Genomic DNA, 13713 nt, shown 5'->3' with positions numbered 1-13713 from the left:
TCTCTGTCCCCTCCTCTCCTCTCTTTGTCCCCTGCTCTTCTTTCTTCTCTCTCTCCTCTCCTGACCTCTCCTCTCTCTGTCCCCTCCTCTTCTCTCCTCTCTCTGTCCCCTGCTCTCCTCTCCTGTCCTCTCTCTGTCCTCTCCTCTCTCTGTCCCCTCCTCTCATCTCTCTGTCTCCTGCTCTCCTCTCTCTGTCCCCTCCTCTTCTCTCCTTTCTCTGTCCTCTCCTCTCCCTTCTCTGTCCCCTTCTCTTCTCTCCTCTCTCTGTCATCTCCTCTCCTGCCCTCTCCTCTCTCTGTCCCCTCCTCTCTCTGTCCCCTGCTCTTCTCTCTCTCCTCTCCTGACCTCTCCTCTCTCTGTCCCCTCCTCTCTCTGTCCCCTCCTCTCTCTGTCCCCTGCTCTTCTCTCTCTCCTCTCCTGACCTCTCCTCTCTCTGTCCCCTCCTCTTCTCTCCTCTCTCTGTCCCCTGCTCTCCTGTCCCCTGACTCTACCTCTCTTTGTCCCCTGCTCTTCTCTCTTCTCTCTCTCCTCTCCTGACCTCTCCTCTCTCTGTCCCCTCCTCTTCTCTCCTCTCTCTGTCCCCTGCTCTCCTCTCCTGTCCTCTCTCTGTCCTCTCCTCTCTCTGTCCCCTGCTCTCTCTGTCCCCTGCTCCCCTGTCCCCTGACTCTACCTCTCTTTGTCCCCTGCTCTTCTCTCTTCTCTCTCTCCTCTCCTGACCTCTCCTCAGGAGGAAAGACTGCTTTATTAACTAGACCTGCTGCTGAGAGACAGACAGGCCAGGGGAGGGAACGCATAGATATACACACACACTTTCTCTCTCCCTCACACACACACACCCACACACACACACATACATAAGCACTCTAACAAAGACATATCATTTATCACACATTAACTTTTCCCTTGGACAGACAGAGACACACACACACACACACAGTCAGTAGCCATTTCATTAGCAGCTGTCCCAACACTGGTGTCTCCCACTAAGAGCCTTTTCTCTGTGGTTCCAGTGGCCCCAGCACTGCCTGTGAGTTGGATGGGACTGGAATCCCCCCTCCTATTGGGAGTGTAATTTGCTTGATCATGCAGTGGTTTACCAGAGGGGTTACTGACTTAGACACCAAGACTTCTGGGATTACAGCCCAGTGTTTACACAGCCGCGTGAACATAACCCCAACCTCCACCCACCCCTCATACAGCTTGTGTGTGTGGCGTGTGTGTGCGTGCTTGCTTAAAGAGAGCATAGAGGAGCTAGAAAGGTAACTGGTCTCTGACACCTGAATATGTGTTTGTCTGTATATGTGGTGCAACCCAAGTCTCCTGTTCCACCGACAATGACCTAGCTTGTATACTGTCCCCTCCTCTTCTCTCTCTGTCCCCTCCTCTCCTCTCTCTGTCTCCTGCTCTCCTCTCTCTGTCTCCTGCTCTCCTCTCTCTGTCCCCTCCTCTTCTCTCCTATCTCTGTCCTCTCCTCTCCTGCCCTCTCCTCTCTCTGTCCCCTCCTCCCCTCTCCTCTCTCTGTCCCCTCATCTCCTCTCTCTGTCCCCTCCTCTCCTCTCTCTGTCCCCTCCTCTCCTCTCTCTGTCCCCTCCTCTCTCTGTCCTCTCCTTCCCTCTCCTCTCTCTGTCCCCTCCTCTTCTCTCCTATCTCTGTCCTCTCCTCTCTCTGTCCCCTCCTCTTCTCTCCTCTCTGTCCCCTCCTCTTCTCTGCTCTCTGTCCCCTCCTCTCCTCTCTCTGTCCTCTCCTCCCCTCTCCTCTCTCTGTCCCCTCCTCTCCTCTCTCAACCCTCCATTCCCACGTTGCCAGCCTCTACGTTTTGTTTTTAGATTAACATACAATGCTGTTGTGGCCGTTTAGTCTGGACCATGCTCACACACACATCACACACGCACGTCACATCACAGAGCAGGGGACACAGGGGAATGCAGGCGCTCTGTGAGGCCTGTGTGTATTTTGACTATAGCCCCCTGAAGCTCTAAAGAGCACCCGCTCTTTTCTCTTAGAGGGGAAGCGGAGCGGAAAACCTCTGCTTTGAAGAGAAGGCGATAGGACCATTCTCCTCTGGGGAAATGTTATCTACTTGTTGACATTTGTTTGACTGTTTTTGTGTTGCTGACGGGAGTGTACAGTGTTGCAGTCAAACGTCTTTGAACCCACACCATACATATCAATACACACTATCATGAACCCACACCGTACATATCAATACACACTATCATGAACCCACACCGTACATATCAATACACACTATCATGAACCCACACCGTACATATCAATACACACTATCATGAACCCACACCGTACATATCAATACACACTATCATGAACCCACACCGTACATATCAATACACACTATCATGAACCCACACCGTACATATCAATACACACTATCATGAACCCACACCGTACATATCAATACACACTATCATGAATCCACACGTTACATATCAATACACACTATCATGAACACACACATACTCACCAATACGGTACACATGTCAAATCAAAATAAAATAAATCACATGCACCGAATAGAATATAGTGAAATGCTTACTTACCCCTAACTGACAGTATATATATATGTATATATATATATAATGATTCAAAAAGAATATAAACAAATATATATGTAAAAAAATATATATATATGAATAAGGCTAACAAATAAAAGTAACAAGTCATTAAAGAGCAGCAGTAAAATAACAATAGCGAGACTATATACCGGTAGTATATGTACCAGTACAGAGTCAATGTGCGGGGGCACCGGTTAGTCGAGGTAATTGAGGTAATATGTACATGTAGGTAGAGTTATTAAAGTGATGATAACAACCTAGAGTAGCATCGGTGTAAAGGGGAGGCAATACAAATAGTCTGGGTAGCCATTTTATTAGATGTTCAGGAGTCTTATGGCTTGGGCGTAGAAGCTGTTTAGAAGCCTCTTGGACCTAGACTTTGCACTCCGGTACCGCTTACCGTGCAGTAGCAGAGAGAACAGTCTATGACTAGGGTGGCTGGAGTCTTTGACAATTTTTTAGGGCCTTCCTCTGACACCGCCTGGTATAGAGGTCCTGGATGGCAGGAAGCTTTGCCCCAGTGATGTACTGGGCCGTAAGCACTACCCTCTGTAGTGCCTTGAGTTCAGAGGCCGAGCAGTTGCCATACCAGGCAGTAATGCAACCACTCAGGATGCTCTCGATGGTGCAGCTGTAGAGCCTTTTGAGGATCTGAGGACCCATGCCAAACATTTTCAGTCTCCTGAGGGGGAATATGTTTTGTCGTGCCCTCTTCACGACTGTCTTGGTGTGCTTGGACCATGTTAGTTTGTTGGTGATGTGGACACCAAGGAACTTGAAGCTCTCAACCTGCTCCACTACAGCCCTATTGATGAGAATGGAGGCGCACTCAGTCCTCTTTTTCCTGTAGTCCACAATCATCTCCTTTGTCTTGATCACGCTGAGGGAGAGGTTGTTGTCCTGGCATCACACAGCAAGGTCTCTGATCTCCTCCCTATAGGCTGTCTTGCCGTTTTCGGTGATCGGGCCTTCCACTGTTGTCATCGGCAAACTTTATGATGGTGTTGAGGTCGTGCCTGCCCGTGCAGTCATGAGTGAAAAAGGAGTACAGGAGGGGACTGAGCACGCACCCCTGAGGGGCCCCTGTGTTGAGGATCAGCGTGGCGGATGTTTTGTTACCTACCCTTACCACCTGTGGGTGGGCCGTCGGGAAGTCCAGGATCCAGTTGCAGAAGGAGGTGTTTAGTCCCAGGGTCCTTAGCTTATTGATGTTGAACACTGAGATGTAGTCAATGAATAGCATTCTCACGTAAAGTTGAAGCCGGAAGTTTACATACACTTAGGTTGGAGTCATTTAAAACTGTTTTTTCAGCCACTCCACAAATTTCTTGTTAAAAACTATAGTTTTGGCAAGTCGGTTAGGGCATCTACTTTGTGCATGACACAAGTCATTTTTCCAACAATTGTTTACAGACAGATTATTTCACTTATAATTCACTGTATCATAATTCCAGTAGGTCAGAATTTTACATACACTAAGTTGACTGTGCCTTTAAACAGCTTGGAGAATTCCACAAAATGATGTCATAGCTTTAGAAGCTTCTGTTAGGCTAATTGACATAATTTGAGTCAATTGGAGGTGACCTGTGGATGTATTTCAAGGTCTACCTTCAATCTCAGTGCCTCTTTTGCTTGAGAACATGGGAAAATCAAAAGTAATCAGCCAAGACCTGAGAAAAAATGGTAGACCTCCACAAGTCTGGTTCATCCTTGGGAGCAATTTCCAAACGCCTGAAGGTACCACGTTCATCTGTAGAAACAATAGCACGCAAGTATAAACACCATGGGACCACGCAGCCATCATACCTCTCAGGAAGGAGACACGTTCTGTCTCCTAGAGATGAACGTACTTTAGTGCAAAAAGTGCAAATCAATCAGAACAACAGCAAAGGACCTTGTGAAGATGCTGGAGGAAACAGGTACAAAAGTATCTATATCCACAGTAAAATTAGTCCTATATCGACATAACCTGAAAGGCTGCTCAGCAAGGAACAAGCCACTGCTCCAAAACCTCCATAAAAAAGCCAGACTACGGTTTGCAATTGCACATGGGGACAAAGATCGTACTTTTTGGAGAAATGTCCTCTGGTCTGATGAAACAAAAATAGAACTGTTTGGCCATAATGACCATCGTTATGTTTGGAGGGAAAAGGGGGAGGCTTGCAAGCCGAAGAACACCATCCCAACCTTGATGCACGAGGGTGGCAGCATCATGTTGTGGGGGTGCTTTGCTGCAGGGAGGACTGGTACACTTCACAAAATAGATGGCATCATGAGGGAGGACAATTGTGTGGATATATTGAAGCAACATCTCAAGACATCAGTCAGGAAGTTAAAGCTTGGTCGCAAATGGGTCTTCCAAATGGACAATGACCCCGAGCATACTTCCAAAGTTGTGGCAAAATGGCTTAAGGACAACAAAGTCAAGGTATTGGAGTGACCATCACAAAGCCCTGACCTCAATCCCATAGAAAATCTGTGGGCAGAACCAAAAAAGCGTGTGCGAGCAAGGAGGCCTACAAACCTGACTCAGTTACACCAGCTCTGCTAGGAGGAATGGGTCAAAATTCACCCAACTTATTGTGGGAAGCTTGTGGAAGGCTACCTGAAACGTTTGACCCAAGTTAAACAATTTAAAGGCAATGCTACCAAATACTGACCCACTGGAAATGTGATGAAAGAAATAAAAGCTGAAATAAATCATTCTCTCTACTATTATTCTGACATTTCACATTCTTAAAATAAAGTGGTGATCCTAACTGACCTATGACACAGAATTTTTACTTGGATTAAATGTCAGGAATTGTGAAAAACTGAGTTTAAATGTATTTGGTTAAGGTGTATGTAAACTTCCAACTTCAACTGTAGGTGTTCCTTTTGTCCAGGTGAGAAAGGGCAGTGTGGAGTGCAATAGAGATTGGATCATCTATGGATCTGTTAGGGCGGTATGCAAATTGGAGTGGGTCTAAGGTTTCTGGGATAATGGTGTTGATGTGAGCCATGACCTGCCTTTCAAAGAACTTCATGGCTACAGACGTGAGTGCTATGGGTCAGCAAGTTACCTTAGTGTTCTTGAGCACAGGGACTATGGTGGTCTGCTTAAAACATGTTGGTATTACAGACTCGGACAGGGAGAGGTTGAAAATGTCAGTGAAGACACTCTCAGTACACGGTAATCTGTCTGGCCCTGTGGCCTTGTGAATGTTGACCTGCTTAAAGGTCTTACTCACATTGGCTGCGGAGAGTGTGATCACACAGTCTTCCGTAACAGCTCGTGCTCTCATACATATTTCAGTGTTATTTGCCTCGAAGCGAGCATAGAAGAGTTTAGCTCGTCTGGTAAGCTCGTGTCACTGGGCAGCTCTCGGCTGTGCTTCCCTTTGTAGTCTGAGCCGGTATAGTGCGATTCGATTTTAGTCCTGTATTAATGCTTTTCCTGTTTGATGGTCTGTCGGAGGGCATAGCAGGATTTCTTATAAGCTTCCGGGTTAGAGTTCCGCTCCTTGAAAGCTGCAGCTCTACCCTTTAGCTCAGTGTGAATGTTGCCTGTAATCCATGGCTTCTGGTTGGAGTATGTACGTACAGTCACTGTGGGGACGACATCATTGATGCACTTCATTGATGAAGCCAATGACTGATGTTGTGTACTCCTCAATGCCATCGGAGGAATCCCGGAACATATTCCAGTCTGTGCTAGCAAAACAGTCCTGTAGCTTAGCATCTGCTTCATCTGACAAATTTTTTATTGATCTAGTCAACGGTGCTTCCTGCTTTCCTTTTTGCTTGAAAGTAGGAATCAGGAGGATAGAATTATGGTTAGATTTGCCAAGTGGAGGGCGAGGGAGAGCTTTGTATGTGTCTCTGTGTGTGGAGTAAAGGTGGTCCAGAGTTTTTTTTCCTCTGGTTGCATATTTAACATGCTGATAAAAATTTGGTAAAACTGATTTAAGTTTCCTTGCATTAAAGTCCCCGGCCACTATGAGCGCCGCCTCTGGGTGAGCGGTTTCCTGTTTGCTTATGGCGGAATACAGCTCATTGAGTGCGGTCTTAGTGCCGGCCTCAGTCTGTTGTGGTATGTAGACAGCTACGAAAAATACAGATCAACTCCCTAGGTAGATAGTGTGGTCTAGAGATTATCATGAGATACTCTACCTCAGGCCTCTGCAGAGAGGCCCACGGTAAAACTGATGCTCTATTTAGTCTAGAAGGTTCCACTTAGTTACTTTGTTGATCAAATAAAACTAGGAGAGGACCTGACTCTCTTATGCTTTAACCCCATCTTTTACGATGGAAATGTTTATCAAGTCCTGATAAAATGGCCCTGTTAACCCAAAAGGGTTCTGGTTGTCTGGATGAAAAATGTCTGACAGCTCTTTTACTGCTATGTGATCGCCCATGTATTTCTGTCTGGGGAGTAGCAGCAGCAACTGAAGTGTTGATGTGGTTTGGACTTGGGTCTGTCACAATGGGACTGATTGTAGAAGGAAACCTGACTGTCAATCAATGCTTGATTCTGACAAAGGGGGTGGTGTTTGTCAGGAAGATTTTTGTGACTGTATGCATTTTACTTTGGCTAGTTCTCTCTCTCCTTTCTTTCTCTCTTTCTCTCTCACCGACAAACAATTCTCTCCCTATCTAACACACTCCCATACTATCCCATTCTTTCAAGCATGAGCACACACACGCGCACTTTCTAACTCCTATCAATACACACACACACAGAGATCTGATGTGTCAGTCCCACTGGTGTCTCTACTTTTTCGTGTCTTTTCAGCTGCTGAGGAGTGGCTTCTCTCTTCTCTCTCTCTCTCTCTCTCTCTCTCTTATTTATATATATATATATATACCTGAGTCTCCCAATCAGAGTAGTGACAGACAGACAGTGTCCAGCCTGGATTAGCCCTGTCGCTACCGCACAGCACAGGATTAACCATTGCTACACACACACTCCATCTATAGAGACATAGACACATAGACTTTTATGTATGTACTCAAACACCCACACACACAGAATATTTGAATAATCAATACATACATATCAACCTAAACTGTATATTCTGCTGTGTCTGCGTGCATTTGTGTTTATATATGAATGAGAGAGTTCAGCTTTTCCTCGGGGCAGGTCACTACAGCCATCCTCTTTTATGTGTGATTGGGAAAGATCTGAGGGAGTACGCGTGGTGCCCGGTTCTCCTCCGTGTTACCCAAATGGAAACCCAGCTCTCAGTCAGGACAATAAGACACTGCTCCCTGTTTAACTGGCCCACTTCTACTGGCACGTTGCTGCTGCTTCACACAGGCTTTTCTGTTGAGTCTTAACCAGTTCTGTCTTTTTTTGGTGGTTGATTTTGGTTTATTTGGTTATTTTTACACTGGCTTGCCTGTGGGGATCATTTAGGAAGGCTAGACAAAAGAGCCGGAGGCCGCAGGCGGAAAAACAGGCCAGTTTATAAGGCCCCTCAACTAACACACACAGCCTTGATACACACTCAGCCCTGATACACTGTGCTCTAGCAACAATGGCGCTCTACACACTGGATCGTGTAGGTCACACACTGCACATGACTGTGCACATCAGATACAGCACCCTGGCCTACACACTGGAACTCACCTCCCACACGATACACACTGAACCTTTCAGACGGAGCCATGCACACAAAAAGCCAGTACACACACACTTCAGCCAGGACTTTGTAAGCCCTAGACGATTACCCAGCTGATTGGAGTCCCTCTCCGGAGTCTCTAAACACACACAGTCTTTTAGAGAACTCACCACAGCCCCCCTACACACACAGCACTCTCCTTTCTCATGGAGATAAGGATGTCTCATTGTTGGGAGACAATTATCTTATCAAAGAGCCAATCCAATGTGGAGGCGGGGGGTGATGCGACAGGTGCCGTTGTAATACAATTTGTCTATGGGAGGGTTTGCAAGCCGTCTGAACTTAATTGTACCGAGGGTCACAGTCCTCTCTGCTGCACTGTACATAATAGCATTGTGTAACAGTATGCTAACCACAGCATCGGCACAATGCAAATCTAGGATCACCTTGACATCTTACATTGCTAACTTGAGCGGACTGACAACTCAAATCAAATCAGATTGTATTTGTCACATACACATGGTTAGCAGATGTTAATGCGAGTGTAGCGAAATGCTTGTGCTTCTAGTTCCGACCGTGCAGTAATATCTAACAAGTAATCTAACAATTTCACAACAACTACCTGTAAAGGAATGAATAAGAATATCTACATATAAATATATGGATGAGCGATGGCCGAACGGCATAGGCAGGATGCCGTAGATGGTATAGAGTATAGTATATACATATGAGATGAGTAATGTAGGGTGTGTAAACAGTATATAGAGTGGCATTGTATAAAGTGGCTAGTGATACATTTATTACATCCAATTTTTTATTTTTAAAGTGGCTAGAGATTTGAGTCAGTATTTTGGCAGCAGCCACTCAATGTTAGTGATGGCTGTTTAAGAGTCTGATGGCCTTGAGATAGAAGCTGTTTTTCAGTCTCTCGGTCCCAGCTTTGATGCACCTGTACTGACCTCGCCTTCTGGATGATAACGGGGTGAACAGGTAGTGGCTCGGTTGGTTGTTGTCCTTGATTATCTTTTTGGCATTCCTGTAACATCAGGTGGTGTAGGTGTCCTGGAGGGCAGGTAGTTCGCCCCCGGTGATGCGTTGTGCAGACCTCACTACCCTCTGGAGAGCCTTACGGTTATGGGTGGAGCAGTTGTCGTACCAGGCGGTGATACAGCCCGACAGGATGCTCTCAATTGTGCACCTGTAAAAGTTTGTGAGTGTTTTCAGGGACAAGCCAAATTTCTTCAGCCTCCTGAGGTTGAAGAGGCGCTGCTGCTCCTTCTTCACCACGCTGTCTATGTGGGTGGACCATTTCAGTTTGTCCGTGATGTGTACGCCGAGGAATTTAAAACTTTCCACCTTCTCCACTACTGTCCCGTCGATGTGAATAGGGGGGTGCTCCCTCTGCTGTTTCCTGAAGTCCTCGATCATCTCCTTTGTTTTGTTGACGTTGAGTGTGAGTATGTTTTCCTGACACCACACTCCGAGAGGTGGATTGGAGATGTTGTTTCCTAACCTCACCACCTGGGGGCGGCCCGTCAGAAAGTCCAGGACCCAGTTGCACAGGGCGGGGTCGAGACCCAGGGTCTCAAGCTTAATGACAAGTTTGGAGGGCACTATGTTGTTAAATGCTGAGCTGTAGTCAATGAACAGCATTCTTACATAGGTATTCCTCTTGTCCAGATGGGTTAGGGCAGTGTGCAGTGTGATTGCGTCGTCTGTGGACCTATTGGGGCATTAAGCAAATTGGAGTGGGTGTAGGGTGTCAGGTAGGGTGGAGGTGATATGATCCTTGACTAGTCTCTCAAAGCACTTCATGATTATGACGAAAGTGAGTGCTACGGGGCGGTAGTCGTTTAGCTCAGTTGCCTTAGCTTTCTTGGGAACAGGAACAATGGTGGCCCTCTTGAAGCATGTGGGAACAGCCGACTGGGATAGGGATTGATTGAATATGTCTGTAAACACACCAGCCAGCTGGTCTGCTCATGCTCTGAGGACGCGGCTGGGGATGCCGTCTGGGCCAGCAGCCTTGAGAGGGTTAACACGTTTAAATGTTTTACTCATGTTGGCTGCGGTGAAGGAGAGTCTGCGGGTTTTGGTATCGGGCCGTGTCGGTGGCAATGTATTGTCCTCAAAGCGAGCAAAGAAGTTGTTTAGTTTGTCTGGGAGCAAGGCATCGGGGTCCGCGACGGGCCTGGTTTTCTTTTTGTAGTCCGTGATTGACTGTAGACCCTGCCACATTCCTCTCGTGTCTGAGCCGTTGAATTGCGACTCTACTTTGTCTCTATTCTGACGCTTAGCTTGTTTGATTGCCTTGCGGAGGGAATAGCTACACTGTTTGTATTCGGTCATATGTCCGGTCGCCTTGCCCTGATTAAAAGCAGTGGTTTGCGCTTTCAGTTTTGAGTGAATGCTGCCATCAATCCACGGTTTCTGGTTGGGGAAGGTTTTAATAGTCGCTGTTGGTACAACATCACCGATGCACTTGCTAATAAACTCGCTCACCGAATCAGCGTATACATCAATGTTGTTGTTCGACTCTATCCGGAACATATCCCAGTCCGCGTGATCGAAGCAATCTTGAAGCGTGGAATCAGATTGTTCGGACCAGCGTTGAACAGACCTGAGCACGGGCGTTTCCTGTTTTAGTTTCTGTCTATAGGCTGGAAGCAACTTTATGGAGTCGTGGTCAGATTTGCCGAAAGGAGGGCGGGGGAGGGCTTTGTATGTGTCGTGGAAGTTAGAGTAACAATGATCCAGAATGCTGCCAGCCCTGGTCGCCCAATCGATATGCTGATAAAATGTAGGGAGCCTTGTTTTCAGATTAGCCTTGTTAAAATCCCCAGCTACAATAAATGCAGCCTCAGGATATGTGGTTTCCAGTTTACATAGAGTCCAATGAAGTTCTTTCAGGGCCGTCGAGGTGTCTGTTTGGGGTGGATGTTCACGACTGTGATTATAATCGAAGAGAATTCTCTTGGTTGATAATGCGGTCGGCATTTGATTGTAAGGAATTCTAGGTCAGGTGAACAGAAGGACTTGAGTTCCTGTATGTTGTTATGATCACACCACGACTCGTTAATCATAAGGCATACACCCCCGCGCTTCTTCTCATCAGAGAGATCTTTGTTTCTGTCGGCGCGATGCCAATTTGATTTGATTAGCACAATGCTAATCAAATCAAATTGTATTGGTCACATGCACATATTTAGCAGATGTTATTGCAGGTGTAGCGAAATACTTGTGTATCTAGCTTCAACAGTGCAGTAGTGTCTAACAATTCAATCTTAACCTATATTATGAACAGTGTTATCCATAGCTAACACCACAGGAGAGCATTTGGCTCAGATTCCCCTCGGCCTATTGGTCACCACTAAATGACAGAACATCTCTAAATCAGGCATCAGAGATGGAGAGAAGGGACTGTCTATCCGCCATCACAGATGAATCCCAAGTTAATGACGTGTGGGAGTTATGTTCATAATAACGTGTTAATCACTCCTATCTCTCTGTCTGGCCCTTTTCAGATAAAGATTCCAAGGACAAGAAAGTGTCTGCTGAGGGAGCAGTCAAGGAGACAGTGGAAGAGACTGCAGAAGAGCCTGTGAAAGAAGTGAAGAAAGAAAAGAAGGACCCCTCTAAGGAAAAGAAGGAGTCGACCAAGGAGCCTAAAGAGCCCAAGGACCCTGGGAAAGAGTCAAAAAAGGAGTCTTTGAAAGAGTCCAAGGAAAAGAAGGAGTCCTCCAAGGAAAAGAAGGAGTCCTCCAAGGAATCTGGAAAGGAGTCTTCTAAGGACACCAGCAAAGAGTCTTTGAAGGAGCCTGGGAAAGAGAAAGTGTCAAGAAAGTCATCTGTGAAGGTCAAGGAGAAAAAGAAAGAGCCAGATGCTGCTGCTGGAGAGGGCTGATAATTTCATGCAATAAATACATTCAGTTACACACACACACACCCACACACACACACACACAGTCTCACATATACACTCATATTCATTGACAAACACACTTCTATCAGGGCGGATGCTGGTCCATAGTCAGGACTTCTGGTGTCTGTGTTGGATGAAGGTGTGGTGCAGAAGATGAGGCCCAGTCAGAAACTCCAGTAGAACAGTCTAGGAGTTGGACGTGCGACATCAAAGCCCTTCCCCTCCCTTCCTTCCAGTGGCAGCGTCTCGCAGTGGAACCCACAGCCCTGTGCGTCGGTAAGCCCTAACCACCCCGCCTACACGCGGGCACTCTGACATCTGCCCCACCCTCTCGCCCCCTCGTGTGGCACCATGCCTTGCCAAAGCCACCCCCGCCTCAGGCTAAGAATAACCCCCGCGTTCCGTCCATCCCTCCGTATGTCCCCTCGGGTAAAACGAGGTCACTTTCACCCCCCCATCAGCAGCTTTCAGCACACAGAAGCAGGAAAACCATCAAACTGAGACAATAGCAGAGAAATTAAAAGCTGGGGGGGGGGGGGGATTCAAGCAGCCCTCATGATCGTTTGTGAGGACTTGCAGGAACATACTCAATCACACACACCTGAATCCACAAACACATGCACACAAACACAAGAATACAAAGATGCACAACCATACATGTAAAAACACTAGCTAGCACCTGCTCGTATTCTGCAACACACAGCCCTGCAAGCGGTACAGTGTTTCCAGCCAGCCAGACCACCTTCTGCTAGAGGATCGCTGTGCCAGCCTGACCAATGACAAACAGCTCTTTGTATTGTACTGTACCTGTACGTCCTGTATGTGTGTGTTGTCTGTACGTGTCTTGATGAATTTAGATGTGTATCGTTTCCTAACTCAGCTTAATGAATGTATTATAGCAAAGGTTTTGTACGGTAATCAGCTAGTCTGATGCACCAGGCACCTGTTCTATGCCTGTTTTTATAGACAAAGCAGGGTGATTCAAGTTAGTGCTATGAAACTATTGTTTAATGTTTGTATCTTCTTAATCTCCCTCCGTATGTATGTCTTTCTCTCTCCCTTTAAGTCTCTTTTCACTCCTTGCTTACTGAGAATGAGGGACAGTGTGTATGTTAGAGTATATAGGAATGGTCACTGTTAAAATGACTTTGTCCTTGGCCAGTGGCTTTAGGTTTGTTTTTTTCCTTACTGTTGTGTAAAAGGTCTGTGCTAATTTTCTTGAGCTCGGCACACGGTCAATTTGAGATTGAGTAACTGTGAGACTGACTGTTTCATTTGGCCCGGGTGGTTTGTAGATGTTGCGTTATAATCACGTTGTGGAAGAAGATGGGGATGGACTCCGGCGGACTCTCCTCTCAGGTCTGTGTTGTGTCTGTTTGACGTCAGTGGGTTCACTTTTTTTTTTATTCTCCTCAATAACTTGTGTCTTTGACTAAACGCTTTGTGGCGCTCTGTGTTTCACAACATGAATGTTGTACAGGACAAGTTCACGTGCAAAAAATGATTGAACTAGGACCAAACATTGTTACAAGCCCCACTGTGAAAAACGAACAGTGCCGCACAGTTTTGAGAGAATGTAATAAAAAGCCCTTTGGATTAGACTTTTAGAAACAAA

General features: G+C 46.5%; 1 protein-coding gene across 3 annotated transcripts in view; it reads left to right on the top strand.

Annotated features, from left to right (window-relative positions):
* Nucleotides 1–13713, top strand: part of LOC115103639 (protein PTHB1) — a 207677-nt gene extending 193964 nt beyond the window's left edge. For all 3 annotated transcript variants that reach the window (XM_029624498.2, XM_029624486.2, XM_065009244.1), the window contains one exon: nt 11701–13713. In XM_029624498.2, coding sequence (XP_029480358.1) covers nt 11701–12080 — 380 coding nt within the window. In that variant the 3' untranslated portion in view covers nt 12081–13713. The remainder of the gene's footprint in view (nt 1–11700) is intronic.

Source organism: Oncorhynchus nerka, linkage group LG3 (genome assembly GCF_034236695.1).
Source record: "Oncorhynchus nerka isolate Pitt River linkage group LG3, Oner_Uvic_2.0, whole genome shotgun sequence".
NCBI lineage: Eukaryota > Metazoa > Chordata > Actinopteri > Salmoniformes > Salmonidae > Oncorhynchus > Oncorhynchus nerka.
Note: the sequence above shows the minus strand (reverse complement) of the source record. Positions and strands in the feature narration are given on the sequence as shown.